The following is a 22,564-nucleotide window of genomic DNA, read 5'->3' as shown; positions in this document are numbered from 1 at the left end:
GGTGCTGATGTAGCACTCCGCTCTGGGAGGTGCATCCGCACGCGCTCTATGCTGTATCTCGCTCTCTATCTTTCTTTGTTTGTGTACAACTTGGATTATGTATTGTGCAATTTGTCAGGTATGAAAGTCTGTTGTTTATGTCTTCTAGTACGTTGTTTTTGGTATTTTGCAGGCCACCGTGTTCTCTGTTTATAGCATATTTTGGGAATTTCCACAAATTAGAGGGGTATTTTGGTATATTTCCCTTATAAAATCACACAAAGTCTGATATTATATAATTATATAATAACAATGTATGTGCCAACAATTACAAAATAAAGAAAAACAAAGGCAATGCGCGAAGTTGCCTCATAGTTTTGAGCAGTTTCGCATATGCGTCGTTCCACCCTCGCTTGCACACGTCAACTAACGAAGCTCCCCAAGACCCGACTCTTCTGATTTCGGCAGAGTGGGCAAACCCCGTCTTCTACCCCCACCTCTTGGTTCGTGAAGAGTTCACGCGTGTTGGCAATTAATAACTACGCGTCAAAATTGCTTACAGCAGCTGGGGTTCTACCCCAGCCATGCGAATGCACCCATTGTCAAAGGCATCTTCTCTGGTAGCCATAGGAGCTAATCAAGACGTGTAGTATCTGCTTAGGGAGCAAGTGATTAGGCAAAGGAGAGTAGGGCTCAAATGGAGGAGGTTGACCGAGAATTGAAGGAGGAATTGGTCGAAGCAGGGGAAAGAGCAGCAAACTCCATATCCCAAGAAAGGGGGGAGGGGGGGCGGGGGGGGGAGAGGCACTGCCGGCCTAGAGTTGTTGTGGAGGTCGAGTTTTTTTAATAAAAATTTCGGATAGATGCGATCTGAAGGCCATGCACGCTCAGGAAGTTTTCGATTCTTCTCTAGCCCTTTTAGAGGGTAAGGTGGGGAGCTATGAGATTCGCAAAGAATCTACTAACATAATATGGCGGAAGGGGGAACCCTTTACACGTGTCGCAATCTGCGACTTGAAAGCTAAAATCCAAAACTAAAAAAAGCCCCTATGCACGCGATAAAGAGGGAGAGAGGGGGGGAGAGAAAGCACTAAAAAAAGCCCCTATGCCGTACTAGTCAGTATAATAATGAAGCTGGTCCTAAAGTGCTACGACGTAAACAAGTGCTAAAATCACCAGGCCTGCCAGGCATGATAAAAATTTCTTTTTGACATGCAATTTTTCAAGCCCCCTTTCATGCTTTGTGTAATGCAATCAACTTATATAATTTGTCATATATAACGTTAACTTAAAGATATAAATACAAAAAATGACAAGCAATTTTGAGATTGTTTTGATAGGCAAAATAGCCCTTGACAAAAAAAAGGCGTCAATTTTAGGCCTTGATATGAAGCTAGATCCCACTTTAAATTCACTACATCTCTAAGCTTTTTGAAAAAAAACTGTAAGCACAGAGAATTGAATTAAAAAAGCACCCTTAAGCTCTACACCTTAAACTTTAGATCCCTATGCTCTACACCCCACTTTAAAAATTCTACATTTTTAAGCTTTAAAGCCCTTTTTACAAATTTAAAACTGTAGATCTTAAGTTGTAAATCCCACTTTAAAAGCTTTAAAGTTCTAAATTCTAAAATTCTAGCATCTTTGGGTGAGCCCCCCCTACTTGTGGATCCATGTAACATTTTCACTTTCTTTAATTCAAAGTTTTATCTTCTAATAAAAAAAAAACTCTAGGTCTTCATTGGATCATTGGAGACCTTACTTTAAAAGTTCTACATCTTTAAGTTCTAAACTTAGCTTTAAAATCTTTAAAAATGAAAATAAAAAATCTTTAAAGGTTAAAACCTTAAATGATAAATTCTTTCCATAAAGTTTTAACTAACAAAAATGACAACTTTAGTTTATTACCTCAAGTTTCAAGGGGTGAATTAAATTCTCAAAATGAAAAGGTGGATAAAGAACTTCTCAAATTTCAAAATGAAAAGGTGACTCTTGGGATTTGTGGAGCCTCTAAGGTTTTATTATGTAACGGGCTGTCAACTTTTCATGCTTCCAAAGGCATTGGACAACCTAAAATCTGTTCTTTGATATACTTAGAGTTCATTTTATATTTCAAAATTCAAAACATGTCCATCATTAGATTTACACAATTCATTTCAATGAGTACCCACTATCTTATTTCAACCAATCAATATTTTTGACCATTCAAAAAATGTTTAAAAATATAACTCAACCTTTTTCCTATTTTAGTGAGCAAAAAAAGAACGCAACGCTATAGCCTTGCCCTTTGGGCAGGCCAAAAATCTCTCTCGTGTCACGTTTTAAGCTCAAGACCGGATGTTAGTCTTCTTCGTAATGGCGACCGTGAGCTCGACTGCACCGACTCCGCGAGCCGCAGACTTGTCGTATACCGCGTGCTATTGGCAGGGCCTCCCCTCTTTGTCTCAAATGAAAGTTGCTATTGCAGTAAAGACAGCAGCTCACCTATCACATTCTTGCTGACAGTGAAGAGAACGTCTATATGCTTTGTAAGAAGCTGGCTCAGAGCGGCATTGCAGCTTGTGATGCTTCCGACCTTCTTGTTGTCTTCATCTCCAATACAAATAAACAGGTATGCGCAAGGACTTTTGATGTGTGTGTCCCCAGAGTTTGCTCCTGCACAAAAGAGTGGTGACCCTGTTAGCGTCCCATTTGGATATTTTCATTATTGATTGTCTTTGAGTCCAAGGAAGAGTCGGCAACTCGCAAGCATCTGCAAGTCAGCTGTCTATTTCCCCGTTCATACTCGTGCTCCAAGAAAACTCCGTGTGTAGTTGTGACAGTGCCTACTCTAGTGACTCTCATATAGATTCTTCCCCCCTTTTTTTTTGCAGAAAATGTGGGGCTTGAACCCCTAATAATACTTGCCCGAAGGCATTACAAAAGACTGTAGGCACCATGGATAACCAGGCCGTTAGAGTGAAGAAACCCCTGGGACAAACAGGGTTACAAAACCGAAAAGAGAAGAACCACCAGTGATGCAAGGAATAAAATTAGAGAGGTACATGAAGAGCTGGAGACAAAGGAGCAGGGGAAGATTAGAAAGCTCTAGCAAATACTAGAGATAGGCCGCTCAGTGTTGGCAACTCACCAGCAGCCAAATACTCCACTAGATGATCTCCAAAACGAGTATCTGAATCTCCAAAGCCAATAGGCACACCCCCAACAAAAGAAAGATTCAGAGGAGCAATTTCTTAGAAGCCTTAGGCTTTTTTATTTTTGTTATACGAACATCAAGGTAATTGCATGTCCTTCGTATGTTTGCATACAAGCATGCAACACATCCACATACATATTTGTGATCAATCAAGGTTGAGAAAAGTACACCTCCAAAGCAATGTACGTGTTGTACCAAGGTCCAGCAGATCTCTCTGGCTACCAATGGGTGGTGGAGTCTTCTTTGGGAAGTTGAAGTTCCTATATGCCGTGAGAGCGGCCATATCTCTGTCGTAAAATTCACTCTTAGGAATGTACACCCCTTTGGAGTCACAACGGTCAATGTCGAACTGGGTCTTCGTAGATCTCATGCCCAAAAAACGATCAAGCCAATGTCAAGGATACAGCAAGCTGTAGTAGTCAGCGATAGACTGCTCGGACCACCAGCGGATGGTGTCTTGTTAGTAGTAACCGAAGAAGTGGTAAACTCTGAGCATGTTGTCCACCCAAAAATATGTTAAAAGAGGGGCTGAAAATGCCTCTGTCTGGCCAAAATCAGTGTGCTTGTATGCTCCCGTAGTGTGTTGGAGTGTTTCAAAGATCTTTATAGGGTAGATGTCTATGTCAAAGACCGTCGGAAGGTTGAAAGCAGAGAACATGGAACCGCATCATGGCATCATGGAAGAACTCCAGGGCATAATAATAATCTCAATTGACTATACATGGATCATATAGGCTTTGTAATGACCAATCAATCATATCCATCTCGATAACTTGAAGGGCCCATAGTATCGCATATCAAGCTTTGGGAAAAGCCTCTCCGTACCGTTCCTCCTCTGTAGATGTGCTTTCTCAACACCCAATCATTCTTCCTTCAATTGCAAGTCGCATTGATGTTTGTTTGCTGCCTTCTTATGCTGTTAACAGGCTTGGACACCCCATCAACATCCGATTTGGGACAATCATGCTTGCTAAGTTTTTAGTATGCAACCATTGGGGTACTCAATGCTTTCCCCCCTTGCATATTAAAACGTTGTAAGACCTTGTGAATATACTCTTCCTGTGAGAGTTCAAGTATACCACGTTTACGATCTCTCTTGATACGCAGACTAAGAAAATGATGTGCATCATCTAAATTTTCATAGCAAACTGCTTGCTTAAGGCATCCTTGAGAAGTGCAATCTCATCTTTTGACTTCCCGGCTATGAAGATATTATCCACGTACAAAATCAGAATGATGAGAGAACCATCGTTCAACCTCTTTGTGTACAACCAGTGATCCTCTTGGCTCCGTACGTAACCCTGGGATTGAATGTACTTATCGAACTTGATGTACCATTGCCTTGAGCTTTGCTTTAACCCATACAAAGCCTTCTTGAGTCTACACACCAGTGCTGCCTGTGTCGGCTTCTCAGGCTTTATCGCAAAACGTTCTGGCTGTTTCATGTAGACATCCTCTTCAAGATCCCCATGAAGAAATGCTTCTTCACATCCATTTGGACCAATTTCATATGTCCTCGATGGCTACTAGACCAAGCATAAGACGCAGTGTAGTCATCTTGACCACAAGAGAAAAGATTTCATCGAAATCCACGCCTTTAGTTTGCTTGAACCCTTTAGCAACCAATCTAGCCTTATACTTAGGCTCGGGATCATCTGTCGTGTACTTGTACACCCATTTGCATGGCAATGCGTGTTTACCCACAGGTAACCCTGTCAATTCCCAAGTTTCATTTGCTAAGATCGAGTTACACTTAGATTGCATAGCCTCTTCCACTTCATGCTATAGTCCATTTGAATGGCCTCTTTGTAGCAAGTGGGCTCACCGTAGTCAGTGACTAGCAAATAATCCAATCTTGGCTCAAAACGCTCAGGTGCACGAGATGTACGAGTAGATTTGCGAAGTGCCTAACTGCTGGATTCAGCTCTCTCTAGAGCAACATGTGTGTGTACTAGTGGAAGGTGCATCACTCGCACGTCCAACATTCTGTGTAACTGGTTGTGAGGCATTATCCTCAAACCGTACTCTGCGATACTCAATGTCTTCCACTGGCTGTCTATGCATCTTAGACTCGTTGAATATCACCTATGAGCTGCGTATAACCTTCTTAGATTCCGGATGCCAGAGACGATATCCCATCTCTCTATCCACAACATATCCAATGAAGATGCATTTGTGTGATTTGGGGTCCAGCTTTTCTCTAAGCGCTTTTGCACATGTGAGAATGGCTAACAGCCAAACACACGTAATCTGTCATAATTGGACTGTTTGCCTGGTTGCATCTCCTGCGGAACCTTGTACTTCAATGGTGTACTAGGTGACCGATTGATCAAGTAAGCAGTCGTCATAACAGCTTCTTCCCAAAATTCTTGAGGTAAGTTGGCCGTAGACAACATAGAAGTGACCCGTTCTTGAATGGTTCTATTTATCCTCTTAGTCACATCGTTCTACGCGGGTGTGTCAGTCGTGGTAAACTGTCTTCTAATGCCTCGTTTACTGCAAAAGTCCTTGAAGTCGGAGGAGATGTACTCGCCTCCATTGTCACTTCACAAAGCTTTAAGCTTTCTACTCGATTGGTTCTCGATCAGGGCTAAGAACTTCTGGAAGACACTAAAGATGTCGCTCTTCTACTTCAAGAGATAAACCCACACCTTTCTAGTAGAATGTCAGGAAGTATAATGCTCTCCCTAGAGACTTGACTGGCATAAGTCCGCACAAGTCGCTATGAATGAGATGTAGAGGACTTCCTAACTTATTGTTTAAAGGCATTGATGTCAACCTAGTTTGTTTGCCATAGATACAATGCTCACATAAAGAGAATAGAGCAATCTAAATAGGGATATAACCAGAACGTTGCAAGACTTTCATTCCCTTCTGACTCATATGACCTAGCCGGCTATGCCACAACTCTGTAGACGACAGCTTGGTTCACGGAAGAGACATAAAGTGAGTACAATGAGCCAGACTTATGGCCTTTAAGCATGACCAGATTTCCTTCCTTGATAATCCAAGATCCATGAGCAAATATGGTAGTGTAATCCAAATCATGCAGGTGTCCAACAAACATTAACAAACATCAAACTCTTTGTCAATTTGGGTACATGTCTGACATTGTGTAGCATAAACTTTGTGCCATTACGCATAGAAAAGTGGATACTGTCCACATTGCATATATAAAGCTCATAAGAATTGCCTAGCTTCACTGTGCCATGTGTGGTAGTGTATGTAGAAAACCACTCCTTGTGAGGAGTCACGTGAAAGCTAGTACCCGAGTCCACAATCCAATTTTGCGCATCACAGTAGTCAAGAGCTAACAATGCATCAGGACTGAAATCCGATTTGGAAATCAACACATCATTTGGCACGTCAGAAACTGTCTCAATGGTTGGAGACTCAACCACATTAAGCTCTTCAATTTTCACGCTGCTTTTAGGTTTGTCAGACTTCGCTTTCTCCTTGTCCTTGTTACACCTTCAAGTGTCCCTTTTTATGACAGTAATAACACTCAACATTTCTCATGTCTTTGCCGCGACTCTTGCTACGACCTTGCGTGCGATCTTGAGAATGACTGCGGCTACGACCACGCTGCCTTTGCCTTTGCTTGTCATGATTGCCACTAGCCACATACGCATCACCATGTCCACTCGCATCAAGAGATTGACGTCGAATCTCCTCAGTGAGCAACGCACTAGCAACATCACTGAAAACTAGCTTGCCATTAGGTGCAGAATTGCTTATGGATGTGTTGAAGGTATCCCATGACGATGATAGCGAACATAGCAAGAAAATGGCCTTCATTTCATCATCGAAGTTGAGACCTTTTTGAAGTAAGCTGTGAAAATACGTTGTTGAACTTGTTCAAGTGAGAACTAACATTAGTGCCTTCTTTCATATTCATGCGCATAAGCTTCTTCATCAAGAAAACCTTGTTCGAGGCATTGTTACCATCCCATGCTGCACATAGAGCATCCCATAAATCTTTGGCAGCGGTCTTATCCATTATGGTGAAGTAAATGGATTCACCAACGTGCAGGCAAATGGTCGCCATAGCACGCTCATTCAAGTCTTCCTACTGATCATCAGTGTACGCATTTTCTCTTCTTTCATGCAAGGGTCTATCAAGCCTTTCTTGATCAAAACACCTTGTATACACTCCGCCAAATAGTGAAGTTTGTGCCATCAAACTTCTTGATGTAGTACTCTTCTCTTTCGGAAGCACTACTCGCAACCATGACTCAAGAGAATGTGGTCAAAAACGTTATGGCAAATTTCCTAAGATAATTTTGGCAGAGTTTCCCCTAAAATAGGAGCAAAAACTCAAACCAAATGTAGTAAAATTACTGTCTAAGAATAGTCAAGGGTGCAAAGAACGCATAAAATGGACTCGTGAGAAAAATCCGGCAGAGTCTCCTCTGTACGGGGAGCAAACTCTCAAACTTGACAGGACAAAAGTAAGCGCATAAATTGCTCAAAACAACCATTGGGCATAAACTGCTCAAAACCATTCGCCGTGTGACTGCCAACTCGGCGTCAAAAGCAAAAAAGTCCGACCAGATACATATCCTATGGCGAGGGTACCGTAAGAGGGGGACTCCAGCAACTTGTTTCACCGAAGGTATCTAAACATTTGAGAATACCCCAGCTCAAAGAAAACCTAAGGCAACGACCCTCCAAAAGGCTAAAGCATACTCAAAACGACTAGCTACAGTCTCAGAAGAGGCTCTTCTGGTCTGAGTCTCAGAAAGGGCTGGGAAAAACGATCGCAAGCACAACTGTCCATGGGAAAACACTTGTCCGCGGGAACGCTAGTGTCGGGGTCAGATGTCGAAAATCCGCTGCGTAATGAGAGGTGTCGAGAAAAACGCTGGGGTAAAGCGTCGATGTCGAAAATCATTAAAGTCGGTGTCTGAACGGCTCTAATGGCAAGAGCCGATGTCGAAGACTAGCCGAGAGCTGATCCGCTCTTTTCGATGTCGGCGGTGAATCGTTGATGTTGAGGCCGCCTCTCACCGCCGGACGGGAGTCTCCGATGCCGATGACGAGGTGTCGATGTGGAAGCCCTGTTCTCTCTCTATCTCTCAAGCTCTCTCACTTTTTCTTGTTGGTTTGAGGCGAAAGATGTGTGAAAAGCCGCTCGCACACAATAGGTGTGTGCAAATTCAAGTTTAAAAGAAAAATTGAATTCTCTGTCGTCTGTCCTGCAGACTGTCTGACGAACGAAGTGTGTGTGTACACTCGGCCAGAAGCGCTCTATGGACTGCTTGCTGCTTGTCCTGTTGCGCTGCACACCCTTGATTTCACTTTCTCTTGCTCTCTGGTTGCTACCCGTGAATTCCTCAACTCCTTGCTTTGGATTTCATGCTTTGGTTCGATTTTGCTGCCCTCTGCTGCTTGTCAATTCCCCTCAAATCTTCCAAGGCTTACTCCCAAGCTTCCCCAAGCTCACGATGTTGTTAATTTCCTCCAAGGGCTACTGCCCGACTTCTTTTCCTTTGCCTTGCTCAGTGCCGAGCTGTTGCTCGATTGTCGACTCTCCTATGCTACACCGGATTCTCACGGGTGTAGCTGAGGCTCGGGGTCCAGATGCCTATGCTCTGATACCCCTTGTGGACAGAGATGTGTGTAGGATGCAAGAGAGGGAAGGAGAACACAGCCTGTTTGGTGGAGCATAGTGAGCCGATGCGCTCACACTCCTTATTTCCATTATAACCAAAAGAATAGAATGAATGGACGGGCGCCCGGCCAAACCGGCCACGGGCGTGAAACCTAACAAAGTCTGCCAGAGGCACAATATGAGCATTGCCTACAGATGGTGGGAGTTATATAGCTTAAAGGCGACTCTTTGGGCCTTTAAGTGAGAGGTTGTTGGGGTAAATGCCCAGATGTCACCTCCGGACCGTTTCCACCATAATCGAGAGCTTCACATATATATTTTCTATATATTTTTAGCCCACCATTTTGGGCCTGTGAAGGCATTATACGTCATTTATTGGCCCTTGGGCCACTTGGGCTTTTTTAAAGGTTTCACATTGTCCAATTGGCCAAACGGTCCATTCTAATAAGAGAGTCCCAAAAACCTCATCACTTGGGTTTTCTGGACTCCTAAAACTCTCTCTCTCTCTCTCTCTCTCTCTCTCTCTCTCTCTCTCTCTCTCTGGCCCAACGTTTTCTCCTTGCGCTACTTCTCTCTCTTTGCATCTGCCTACGACTTGCACGCGTGCACACATGTGCTCGTTCTCACCCAACTTGGGTTCGCGAACCTCCTCTTTCAAGATCTTTGGCTTGGAGTGTCTAAGTCTATTAAAACTGTCACTTGTATTCTGATATATCGAGATTCTCTGCTGAAGGCTTGCCATGGTCCTCTCCCGACTCATCAAAACTGTAGTAGGTCAGATGTGTTCCTCTGTTGGATTCACTACTCGAATCCATGTGTGCTGTAGAACGGATCAAAATCTCCATAGGAGAAGAATCATCGGAGCTCTAATACCATTGTAACAGTCTTGGACACCCAAGCGAGAAATTAATAGTAACACACGAACATAAACTGCACGAAATTGAACCGAATAGAGAGGGAGAGAGAGAAGAGTCGACAGAGTTCCACTTCCATATGCATTGGCCCCAAAGTCTGGCGCTCCCTTCGATACTTCTTTCTTTATTGATAATCATAGAATACGACCGTCAAGAGGTGATCTGAAACCGGCCTGTGGGGCGGTAGGAGTTGGCTCTTACCCGTAATTCTTTACTTTAGACACACACACAGAGCACTTTGCAAAGGAAACCTGCGACGGGAATTAACACTTAAGCACACACACGGCTCGAAAGCTAGAATGCTTCGAGCAGACGCCGACAACCTGTAGGCCCCAAAATTGGCGCCCCTTTCGGTATTTCTTTATACTTTGAGAGGGTAAATTTACAAAGTAGAGTCCTGGGAATCCTTTGTCTATATCCAACTAGATACCACTTGATTTGGCCAAATTTCAGCAGGATAACAACCCCAAAACTTGCGCGAAACCAATTCCCCTGTTGGAACTCACTTCCACTGGCATAAACCCTTTGATTCCTGCCCAAAAACAGTAAATTCAGCACGCTGTATTTACTGGTTTTTGCACTGTTTTCAGCCCCAAACAAGTCCCTAACTGTCCTCTGCGAGTGGGGCACTATTCCCAATGGTTCTGGCGTCCGTATGGCTGAAAAACAGTCAATTTGCAGCGCATACACAGCGCTGAAAACGCACTTGTACGGTGAGGTATGACCCTCACCGATGCCTGCTTTGGAGTAGTAGTTAGCTACCCCTGTTCCTGCTCAAGGAGGCTCTTGCCTCAACACAAAAGCATGAAACCACACAGCTGTACATCAGTCAAATGAAGAGCCCTCTTGTGGGGCATCACATAACTGCATGTAGGGGAGAGAGAGCATTGTGTAGCGTGCAGGGCATCACTCCTGGCACCACACTGTACATAAGAGGGAAAGAAAGCACTCCATAGCTCTTAACCTGTGAGACAGTTTCTCAATGAAGCGTCCTCCAAGCATAAATCGAGCGCTCCCTCTTTTGCCCTTGACCTGTAATGCATCTGTGAACTAATAGATGCAAAAAGGGGAAGATTTCCATGGCTGCCAAAACCTACGTATCGCTGAAAACGCAGTAAAACAGCCCTGTAAACACGTATCTAATGCCTTCCAATGTTGAAAATGAGTCCCTAGGACCTAGATAAAGCCACGGGAAGCTCAAAAATGGAGAGAAATGGCTGAAAATCAGAGTTATCGGCCTCCAAAACTGCTCCAAAAAGTCAGTTACGAGTTCTCTTCTCCCAGACTTGGTAAAGTGACCAAAAAGTGCCACTTGGCACTCATGCATGCAATTCCCCCGCATTAGGCTTCCTGCTTAAAAATCTCTCAACTGATGCATCAATTGACTTTGCAGCAGAGTCATAAAATGTTTCCCTTATCATACCGGAGGTAATGACGCGAACACATTTCGTGGCCCAAAATAGCAGTTCCCTAAATTTTAGGACATGCTTCCATTGGGCTCCCACTGGTCATCTGACCATCTATCCCCATTGGGACCGCATCCAAAAGTGCAATGTGACCCAACTGTCGGATACTTTCTGTTGGTGATCCCACCTTGACTTTATGCCTTTATTGAGTTCACTTCCTGGTATCCACCAACTTGCTAAGTGCGACGGGGGGACCTACATGATCTTGAACTGAGCCTAGACATCCTTTTACTTTACAAGTTCCAGTGCTGACCAACTTTCCGTCTGCGGGTGAAACTATCGTTCACATTGGCCATACAATGTCCGACCATTTGCAACTTCAAAAAGAGGGTCTCAAATATTAAACAAAAATCATTGGAAAGAAACCAACAACTAAGGTTAGCAATTGCCACGTCCTCGTGACATACCCCCCTCTTGAAATCGCAAACGTCCTCGATTGCATACCATAAATACATGCCACTGATGATCTTGTGTTGTTAGCACTCTTTTATCATTGCATGTATCCGCAAGAAAGACTGTCAAAACATGTGTACAAATGACTTAATGAAACCTTCATACTTTTGTCAAACTGTACACTGCTATTGCACTGAATCCATGAGTACATTTGATGTGCTAGCTCTATCATTATCCCTCTTTGCAGACGCTGGGTTGGGGCATACGTAGGCTGTAACCCTAAGGCCTCAAGGTAAAGCTGCAATACATTTGGTGACTCTGACAGTTCATGCTCTTCCATCCACTTTGCATCCATAGGTGGATAGTTCTTGAACTTCACCACATAGCATCTTGCAACGTGTCCCTTAACTTTTTACTTGTGCAAGAGGCTCTTGCCTCTGCAAACGAGACCACCCACGACCAAACAAGCTCAAATTTCAAGATGATTTACCAATGCGGCATAGAATCCAAGCAATCGCCTCAGAGAATCGGCAAGCAGCGTCAAATGGCAGACCCACATCACTCCTGCATGAGATCTAGTGGCCAATCTACCACTGTGAGACCTCTCTCTATCTCATCTTGGCTCATACTTGCAAACCCTAAAAACGCAGCAGAAAATCAGCCCTAATTTGACCACTTTTTGGCAGGGCGAACATGCGGAATTTCCTGTCTATCCTGTGAAGAGAAACCCTCTTCCATAATGCCCTTCCCTTTGTTGGCCATAGTGTAATCCCGCGTTCCTGCACTCTGTCTTTACCCAAAACAACCCAGGCTCACTCTTTGAGGAAAAAGTGATTGATATCCCGGCAATGGAACCATGAAACCGGCCAGTGGGGCGGTAGGCGTTGGTAATTCTTTACTTTAGACACACACACAGAGCACTTTGCAAAGGAAACCTGCGACGGGAATTAACACTTAAGCACACACACGGCTCGAAAGCTAGAATGCTTCGAGCAGACACCGACAACCTGTAGGCCCCAAAATTGGCGCCCCTTTCGGTATTTCTTTATACTTTGAGAGGGTAAATTTACAAAGTGGAGTCTTGGGAATCCTTTGTCTATATCCAATTAGATACCACTTGATTTGGCCAAATTTCGGCAGCATAACAACCCCAAAACTTGCGCAAAACCAATTCCCCTGCTGGAACTCACTTCCGCTGGCATAAACCCTCTGATTTCTGCCCAGAAACAGTAAATTCAGCATGCTGTATTTACTGGTTTTTGCCCTGTTTTCAGCCCCAAACAGTCCCCTAACTGTCCTCTGCCAGTGGGGCACTATTCCCAATGGTTCTGGCGTCCGTATGGCTGAAAAACAGTCAATTTGCAGCGCATACACAGCGCTGAAAACGCACTTGTACGGTGAGGTTATGACCCTCACCGGTGCCTGCTTTGGAGTAGCAGTTAGCTACCCCTGTTCCTGCTCAAGGAGGCTCTTGCCTCAGCACAAAAGCATGAAACCACACAGCTGTACATCAGTCAAATGAAGAGCCCTCTTGTGGGGCATCACATAACTGCATGTAGGGGAGAGAGAGCAGTGTGTAGCGTGCAAGGCATCACTCCTGGCACCACACTGTACATAAGAGGGAAAGAAAGCACTCCATAGCTCTTAACCTGTTACAGGTTCTCAATGAAGCATCCTCAAAGCATAAATCGAGCGCTCCCTCTTCTGCCCTTGACCTGTAATGCATCTGTGAACAAATAGATGCAAAAAGGGGAAGATTTCCATGGCTGCCAAAACCTACGTATTGCTGAAAACGCAGCAAAACAGCCTTGTAAACACGCAGCGAACTTGGGTTTGTACGACTGCAACAAGCAAAAAAAATCTTGTGATTCTTGTGGTTCTTTCCTTGAGTGATACAGAACACTGCCAACGCTCTGATACCAATGTTAGGTGCAGCGGAATGATTGTTTGCGCTTTGCTCAAGATGAGTGCTCCGAAGTGTGCTCAAGGTTCCTTTTAGTTCTTATGGAAGGTAGAGCCTTTCGTTCTTAATGGAAAGTGCTATGATCACAACAAAGTGAATGGACACTGTGCGTGTAAGTGTATGAGACTGAGAGATAGAGAGAGAAGAGAGATACGACACCAGAGACGACGTAAAACCCTCCTCGGAAGGCCCCACTCTCGTCGGCGAGAGTGGTCTACTTTTGATTGCACAAAGTGGTACAATGACGATGCAATGGACTGATGCAACCTGTGAGTATGTCGGTGACGACGACGATGACCTTAGGGCTGAAATCTGTGGTCTTCTATCTGCTGAATTTCGGGGCTGTTTCGGTGGCTGAAAATGACTGTTTTGGCTGCGTTTTTATGGGCTGAAAATGGGGGTCTTTTGCAACCAACTTGGGCTGAATCTGCTGTCGTGTCTAATGCTGAAAAACGCTGAACATCTGCAGCAAAGGGGCTGAAAATGAAAAACGCTGGCTGACTGCTTAGCGGTAGTGGAAAAACGCTGGCATGTTGTGATGCTGGCGATGGTGAAGCTGAAAACGCCAGGGTGTTAGGGGGAAGTATGACGATATGCAAAACGCTGGGTTGAAGTGGGGAAATGGCTTGCGATGGCGAAGTCCCAAACTGAAAACGCTAGGCTCATGGAGAGGAAACGCCAGGCTTGGGGGGGTACTGCAGTTCTTGGTGAGAAGATGCCTACCTACTTTTGTTGGAAAGTCACTTAAAAATAATAAGTGAAAAATGTCAAAAATAGGGAAAATAGACTAAATGCACTGGAAAATTCCCGAACTGATTCTAATGGATTCTGATGGGAATACTGATAATCATGCTGTGCAGTGTGTGCAACCAGAGGATATGTATCTACACCAAGTGATTGCGCATGCACGGTCTACGAATAGACTCACAAAAGTGTCAGATCACTTCTAAATCTAGACTGACTGGACTTACTGAACCCTGATCATGCTGCAGCTTATGCACGGACACATAGGGCTGGATGTGTCACCTGAAACTTTTGCCATAACAGATACACTTTGATTGTGTACCTTTCAAATATCTCAGAATGCATTTGACAGCTTCCCAATGCGCTTTGCCAGGATTCGACATGTATCGACTAACAACTCCCACTGCATAAGCAATGTCGGGACGAGTGGCAACCATAGCATACATAAGAGAACCACAAGCTAATGCATAAGGGATTCCCTTCATTGCTTTCAATGCCACCTCATCCTTTGGGCAATCTGCTTTGCTAAGCTTAGTGTATGGAGGTAAAGATACCCCAAGAGACTTAGCATCAGCCATATTAAATCTGTCAAGTACTTTTGCAATGTACCTTTCTTGAGATAAAAACATCAATTTCAGCTTTCTATCTCTTTTAATACGCATACCCAAAATATGCTCTGCATCACCCAAATCCTTCATAGCAAATGTTGAATTTAGCTTACGTTTCAGAGCATTAAGACTAGGTTTATGTTTCCCGGCAAGCAACATGTCATCAACATAGAGAACAAGTATGATGGGACTACCATCTTCATCCCTTTTCGTATACAAACAATGATCTGCATGGCTGCGTTTAAAGCCTTGAGACAGCATAAAAGTGTCAAACTTCTTATACCACTGTCGTGATGATTGTCTCAAACCATACAGAGCCCTTTTCAGTTTGCATACAAGTTCCTCGCGTATAGGAACTACAAAACCTTCAGGCTGTTTCATGTATATGTCCTCTTCAATGTCACCATGCAAAAACGCTGTCTTTACATCTATTTGATTCAATTTCAAATCAAGCACCGCAACAAGAGCAAAAAGGACACGCAAAGTTGTAAGCTTTACAACAGGAGAAAAGATTTCTTGAAAATCAACTCCTTCTTTCTGTGCATATCCTTTTGCAACCAATCTTGCCTTGTACTTGGGTTTTTCATCCACTATCTTAATCTTGTATACCCGTTTGTTAGGAAGAGCCTTTCTCCCTTTAGGTAATGGCACAAGATCCCAAGTATCATTTGCATACAAGGATTTCATTTCCTCTTGCATCGCAAGATCCCACTTACTGGACTCACATGATTTGGCCTCTTTATATATATGAGGTTCACCCTCATCTGTCAACATTACATGATCCAAAGAGGGGTTAATCTCTGCGGTTGCCTTCTCAAACGAGTTGACTTGCGTACCCAATGATCTACATTCTCAGGCAACGGTTCTACATCATAAGGCAACTCATTTTTCAACTCTATCATGCTGCTGAAAATCATTTTCAGCCAATTCAGGTGGTTGTCCATCCTCATTAGGAGCATCAAAATCATGTCCTACCTCTTCTGGCTCAAGGTTAACCGGCTGATTATCTATTTCATCTTGCGGTAATGCATCATGAGGCTCTTTTTCAACATCAATGGGTGGCACAGAAGATTGAAATCTGACTGTTTTCTTATCAGCATCAAATTTTGTAGCATTCTTAAGCACTTTTGCCTCATTTTGAACACTACATCTTGGTTGCGTATTACCTTTCTAAACTGTGGTAACCACACTCTATAGCCCATTTCACCTTCTTCCCCATAACCTAGGAAGACTCCTTTAATGGACTTCATATCAAGCTTTGTTCTCAAGTCATTGCGTATATGAACAAAAGCTTCGCAGCCAAATACTCTCAAATGATATTAAGAGGCAGGTTTGCCAGACCAAATCTCTTCTGGAATGTCATTTTTCAGCGTACTATTAGGAGAGCGATTGCAAATATGAACTGCAGTTTTCAATGCCTCCCTCCAAAACTCTTGGGAAAGATTAGCGGTGGAGAACATGCAACGCACTCTCTCGCATAAATTACGATTATACCTCTCAGTCACACAATTAGAAGACGGATTATAAGGGGTTGTCAACTCCCTTTTAATCCCATTTTCATCACAAAAGCGCTGAAATTCAGTAGATACATACTCTCCTCCATTATCCGATCTGAGAAATTTAAGCTTAGTACTCTTTTGCGTTGTGACAAAAGCATGAAACGTCTTAAAAGCATTAAAAGTCTCACTCTTACTTTCCAAAAAATGCACCCATCCTTTCCTAATACAGTCATCAATGAATGTAACAAAATACAATGCACCACCAAAAGACTTAATATGCATAGTGCATACATCGGAGTGAATAAGATCAAGAGGATTAGCTTTGCGAGAGACACCAGAGTAATAAGAAGATTTCTTTTGCTTTCCATAAAGACAATCGTTACAAAATTCCAAGTTTTTGCCTTTTACATCAACCCTCTTCAGAGAGGAAAGCACATCAATACCCTTTTGGCTCATATGGCCACGTCTCTTATGCCACACTTCCGTGTGTGGAGCAACTTCAGCAACAGCAAGAAACTTGCCAGGCAAAGCTTTGCATCGAAGATAGTACAAAGTACCTCTTTTAGACCCTTTTGCAACAAGCATAGAGCCCTTAGGCAACTTCCATGAACCCCAAGCAAAGATGGTAGTATAACCATGTGTATCTAACTGGCCAACAGATAGCAAACTTCTCTTATTGCCTGGTACAAACATGACATCGTTCAACACAAGCTCTTGACCATTATTAAGAGCCAAACGCATAGTACCCATTCCCTCAATATTGCAAGCAAAATTATCACCAAGGTACACCTTGCCATAATTGCCTGCAGGATATGTAGCAAAACACTCCAAAGATGGAGTCACGTGGAATGAAGCAGCAAAATCCACTATCCATGACTGGGATAGGCCATCATTAGCACTAAGCAATGCATCAATGACATTTTTCTTCGAGATAAACATGTCTTCTGCATTAGTTATCACCAACTTTGAGGGGCATGAAGCCGCAACCAAGATTTCCTCAACGTCTGACAACTCCTCAATGACCACACTAGAAGATACATTTGCATTCTCAGCATCCCTGGAGGAATCACGTTGATTTTTCCCCTTTCTTCTCATCTTTCTTCTTCTTATCTTGCGTTTCCTTCTTCCTTTTCTGCTCTTTCTTGAAATACCTGCAATCGGGTTTCTTGTGACCCTCTCTGCCACATTGATAACAAGTGACATCCTTATTCTTTGTCTTGCTCTTACTTCTATATTGAGTCGTGTTGCCCGCATCACGCTTTTGATTTCTACCTCTTGCGTTGTAGGCAGAATTGCCACCTTTCCCACTAGACTTGCGTCTAATCTCTTCATTGAGAATAGACCCTCTCACACCGTCATGCGTGAGGGTGGGACTGTTGCTCAAAGAGACAACCAAGGTTTCCCAAGTATCTGGCAATGTCATAAGTAAGAAAATAGCTTTCAGCTTATCATCGAATTGTTGAAGCCCACTGTCCTGCAACTGCCTCAACACACCTGTAAAAGCACTCAAATGCTCAGAAGCTGACTTCGAGTCATCAAGCTGCATATTCACCAACTTTCGAATCAAATGCACCTGGTTCACAGGCGTTGTGTTTTCATAATTGGACTTTAGCTTTTGCCATATTGCATGAGCAGAGTCCAAACGCTTGATGTCCGTCAAAATGTCATCATTGTTAGCCATTTTGATGTAGGCCATAGCCTTCTTATTCAACCTGGCCCACTCTTCGTCAGACAAACCTGGCGGCTTATTCTCTTCCGATGCATCTTCACAATCCTTTAAGGAAAGGATACCTTGTATGCGTTCTTGCCAGAGGTCGAAGCCTTGACCATCGAACCGTTTGATTTCCATCAAACTTTTAGTGTCAGATGCGGAAGAGGAAGAAGCCATTTTAATTCAACCACAAGTGTGTATACAATAGAGATGTAATAGGCTGAAAATTTCAGCAAATAGGAGCAACCACAAGCCTTTGCATACGATAAACCACAATTTCTTTACATGAAACTGTCCAAATCTGAAATTTCAGCTGAAAAGTGCAATTTCAAGCACCTGTACTCAGCTTTTCACTCAATTTGTCGCGACAAACATCAGTACATGTGATCCCACAATTTTGGTACACCTGCGTATTGCTGTTTTGATCTGTTACAACCTATAAATCATCTGTTTTGACCTGAAAACAGCCTGTTTTGGGATGTTTTGGCAGTTTTGGTGACCTTTTCGACTCCGGAAGCAAGGGGCTTCACGATGGAAGCGAAATTGATTGCAGGAGAACAATTTTAACTCGCTGTCCAGCAGACTGCGCAGGGCTGTTTTGAAAGGGCTCTGATACCAGTTGAAAGCGTGAAGCAGAAGGTACCGGTAGGTGTGCGTCGCGATGTAGTGCAGGATTGGGACAAGAAGCAGGAGGCAGAGTGCAGTAGAGAAGAAGCGCTAGGGATCGAAGCAGGGAGAGAGAGAGAGCTCACGTTTTTGGGGAAACTCAATAAGTGAGTTTTGGGTTTTCCCACTTTTATTATAAGTGACTTTAAAAAAATGTGTCCAGGTTCATATTGAACCTGGACAAAGTATAAAAATGTACAAAAAAGGGGTTATTTAGGCTTTAACCCAACAACTATATCCCCGGTCTTGAATCATCTGCAGTAGTTGCATAACTCCCCAATATGATATTATAGTTGGATTTTTTTCCAAAATCACTATTGCTCCCCGGTCTTGAATCATCTGCAGTAGTTGCATAACTCCCCAATATGATATTATGGTTGGATTTTTTTCCAAAATCACTATTGCAAATGTATGCTGGCACAATGTAGAGTTTTTTTACAAGCATTTTTTTGGCATGGTGGCTACGATATATACCTTGTGGTGTATGTCTCTTTGGGTTATAGGTAACAGAAATTACGTTGCTTCCCATGTATCCATCTTATCAGTAATTTGTTAAGTTTTGTCACCATAATCATTAATGTTAGGCTGTTTCTGTGTTTGAGCATTTAAATATGCTTCACCTAATTTTTTAGAAGTTTTGAAACTGACTCTTTTGACTAACCAATATTTTATTATCACTTTCACTCAAATTTAGATTCCCATTTGGTGCCAAAAAGCTGGCTCTTCTACAGAAGGCGGTTTAGTAATTTGGGACTACCATGTCATCTTGATACAGGTTGTTGTTGCATTGCTTTGCACTTGACTTGTGTTTTATGGCATGCACTTATGCAGGTATGGGTATGTGTAGTCAAAGAATGGAGCGGAAGCCATTGTGTGGGATCTTGATGCTACTCTTCAATTTCCAGAAACTTTTTCTCATTATGTGACAATGGCCTTTCGCCCATCATTCAGTCTTTCTCCAGATTTTCAGAGGTCTGTTTCAAGGTGTTACGTCCATTAGATTTTCCTTTCACTACTCATACATGCTCTTAAATGCATATTAACATGGTATCGATTTTATGAAAAGGTTTGAAAATTTTGTAATTATAGATATTTTATTAATTCTGCAATCGTATGAGTATTAGGCCCTAACAAATATCACACAGCCAATAATGAAAACACTATTGTTTGAAACAAAGGTAGCTAGATTTGACAAAAATCATGCTTAGTACGCTGGCATTGTCATGCCCATGTTGCGTGTGTAAAAAGGGCATGTGCTTGTGCCCAATTTTGTCTAGATTTGTGACGTCAATGATGGTTTGCATGTCGTGCTAAACTTGTTTTCTCCGATTCAAATGCTGCTAAACTTGTCTTCTCCGATTCAAATGTGTTTGAAAAGCATAGCTGTAAGTTTGACAGTGTTTGATTAAGGTGGAGTTTGAAACTCGGTTTCAAACTTTTGCCCAAGCAGGGTAAAAAATTGGGGTGCTTTTTTTCAGCGTACTGTCTTTGGTGGGTCTTTGAGCTCTTTAGCCCCAAGTTCCAACTTTATTTATTATTTTACCATAAGCGCGGGGGAATGAACTAAGAGAGAACAAAAAATTTATAATTGTTACCCAACAGAGTGGGCTCGGTTACAGGGCTAGCATCTCTTGAAGTCTTACAAAATAGATATATGACAAAGCTCCGTAAAAGGTTCTTTATTTTGTGGTCTCTCTCATGAAGTTACTTAATTGCGTTCTATGTTGCTTACATTATCAATCCTATTCCGAACGGAGTTTTCTTTTGCAATGGTCACTGATTCATTATTCATTTTAATGCCCAATGTCATAATGTTATGAAAGTGCTCCTTGTTTGCAAATGCCCCTTTGATCAACAAGAGCTTAAGCTTCTTTGGAGTTGAGTTGTCTCAACCACTGTAACAAGCAAGTGTAAAATGTCAACTGTTAGGTTTCTTAGTCGTTAATATTCACATTTCTACATCCACTATTGGGCACTGACGATGTTAAGTCAGGATGTTGTAGTATTTGGTGAATACTATGCATGATGGATTAACCTGGATTCTTCTGGGTATTTGTATTGCAGGGGTAGGTCTTTTACTGATGACTGCAATGTAGTGTTCTCTTGCACTTTCTAAACACTCACAATGAGCTGTCCTTTTGAAATACTTTTGTTTCACTTTAAACCCACATTTTAGAATCTCTCATTAAAGCCAAATTCAAACTTGAATGCAGGCTCTACAGAGTAGTAGCAGGCGGCCCGTTTCTCAAATATTTTGCATCAGACAGAAGGCATATGAAAACTGCGGAAGGACTTTGGAAAAGGCCGCCTCCACCATACGACTGCATCTGTGCAGATGGCGAGTTCCTTAAGTCTTTCATAATTTGGTTTTTGTCCTCAAGTTTGCTTATGTGCTGTTGGTTCATGCAGATGGAGTTGTACATAACCTTGAGGACTATTTGGACATGTCGAAGGTAATTGTGGAACGGAAGGGCACTTCTTATGAAGAATTGATTTGCCTTGAACGTTTTGGAGCAGTGCTAAATGAGGGCAGTTTGCAAGATTTTTTCGCTGGACGCTCTGTCAATGAGAGAATTCTTTGAGATGGATATCAATCTCTCCTAAATTTTACAGGCTGTATCCTTCCTTTTTTGATGACCTTTTGAGCTTGTGGAGTTCCATCTATCTGTTTTGAAAATTTTAATACCACATTGAACATGAATTTTATATCAAGGACCGACTCATGCATGATGGTTTTTCCTTATTTCATGAATGAGACCCTCATGGATAATTTTAGTATAGATTTATTTAACTCCAGTTTGGTACTCGAGCATTGACGCGTCTTGAAGACATTATTATGTCCATGTCCTCTGCCAGGAGAAAATTAATACCTGTGTTTGGCATGCAATTACTTGAGCTCAAGCTAGTCATTTTCAAGAACATGGAAAACAATGTAAAACATCACACAGGTCCTGATTTGATTTAACAAAAACAAATTTTGAAGTTGTAAAGTGTGGAGGATACTAAAATGTCCCTTATTTTTAGTCATACTTACTAGCATGAGTGGAATGTATGGGTGACTTTTTTTCTTTTTGGTCACAAGAGCCTATGTGCCACACCATCTACATACAAAGAACAAATTTTATGTGCGAAAAGGCAATAGCTTATTCTTTGCTGGTTCGATGCGAATTTTGGAAGAGAAATGTTTGTAAGGTCAATAAAAGTTTCAATTGTGCAGGGCCTTGTGGTTTGCAAAACCGCTTCATCCTTCTCTTCCTAGGAAGCATATCCATGGGCCATATGACAACCTCAAATGTTTTTTTTATTGCTTTTCTACATAGAAGTTTGAAATTAACATAAGAAAGACAACAAAAAAGAACATTGTTATGTCATGTTGTGCTACCAAACTAGTGTAAGAGGTTTTTTCTCAAGGAACCATAGTTTTGGCCTTTAAGTTTGGCACATGAAGTATTTGAGGGTGTTGTTTTTGCCTCTTTTCGGCCTACTTAGGCAAGGCCTATGCAATATGTCTCAAAGGCACTTCTTGGGGTGAGAAATGAAGTGCCTTTGAGAGTGAGAAATGAAAGTAAAATTTAAGTCCTCAAAAGGGATTACCCTTTCGCCAAAATGCACCTACACTCTTTGGTCTAGAGTGCTTAAGCTATATCAACTTTCATTTCTCACTCTTTCTTCTTTTCCTAAAAGCTCTCTCTCTCTCTCTCTCTCTCTCTCTCTCTCTCTCTCATCGACTTTCTACATTTGCATGGGAAGCAAGCAAAAAAGTTCAAAAGATGCATATAAGCAAGATCTTGAGCACAAAACTTTACTAATG

General features: G+C 42.5%; 1 protein-coding gene across 1 annotated transcript; it reads left to right on the top strand.

Moving 5' to 3' along the window:
* The first annotated feature begins 2,264 nt into the window (after positions 1 to 2,264).
* Positions 2,265 to 21,562, top strand: LOC147437633 (amino-terminal glutamine amidohydrolase). Its single transcript, XM_086487137.1, has 6 exons — positions 2,265 to 2,402; positions 2,485 to 2,590; positions 19,448 to 19,528; positions 19,601 to 19,725; positions 20,967 to 21,091; positions 21,163 to 21,562. The coding sequence occupies exons 1-6, from the start codon at positions 2,317 to 2,319 to the stop codon at positions 21,333 to 21,335; spliced, it is 696 nt and encodes a 231-aa protein (XP_086343263.1). The 5' UTR covers positions 2,265 to 2,316; the 3' UTR covers positions 21,336 to 21,562.
* Positions 21,563 to 22,564: the final 1,002 nt, after the last annotated feature.

This window comes from Adiantum capillus-veneris, chromosome 17 (assembly GCF_014529385.1).
Source record: "Adiantum capillus-veneris isolate H3 chromosome 17, ASM1452938v2, whole genome shotgun sequence".
NCBI classification, from domain to species: Eukaryota; Viridiplantae; Streptophyta; class Polypodiopsida; order Polypodiales; family Pteridaceae; genus Adiantum; species Adiantum capillus-veneris.
This window is presented reverse-complemented; position numbering and strand designations above follow the sequence as displayed.

Excerpts from the sequence above, each read along its gene's own strand:
- LOC147437633 (XM_086487137.1), top strand. The coding sequence starts at position 2,317 with ATGTTAGTCTTCTTCGTAATGGCGACCGTGAGCTCGACTGCACCGACT. Across the intron at positions 2,403-2,484 it reads TCGTATACCGCGTGCTATTG|TGAAGAGAACGTCTATATGC; the intron begins GCAGGGCCTCCC and ends TCTTGCTGACAG. Across the intron at positions 21,092-21,162 it reads CGACTGCATCTGTGCAGATG|ATGGAGTTGTACATAACCTT; the intron begins GCGAGTTCCTTA and ends TGGTTCATGCAG.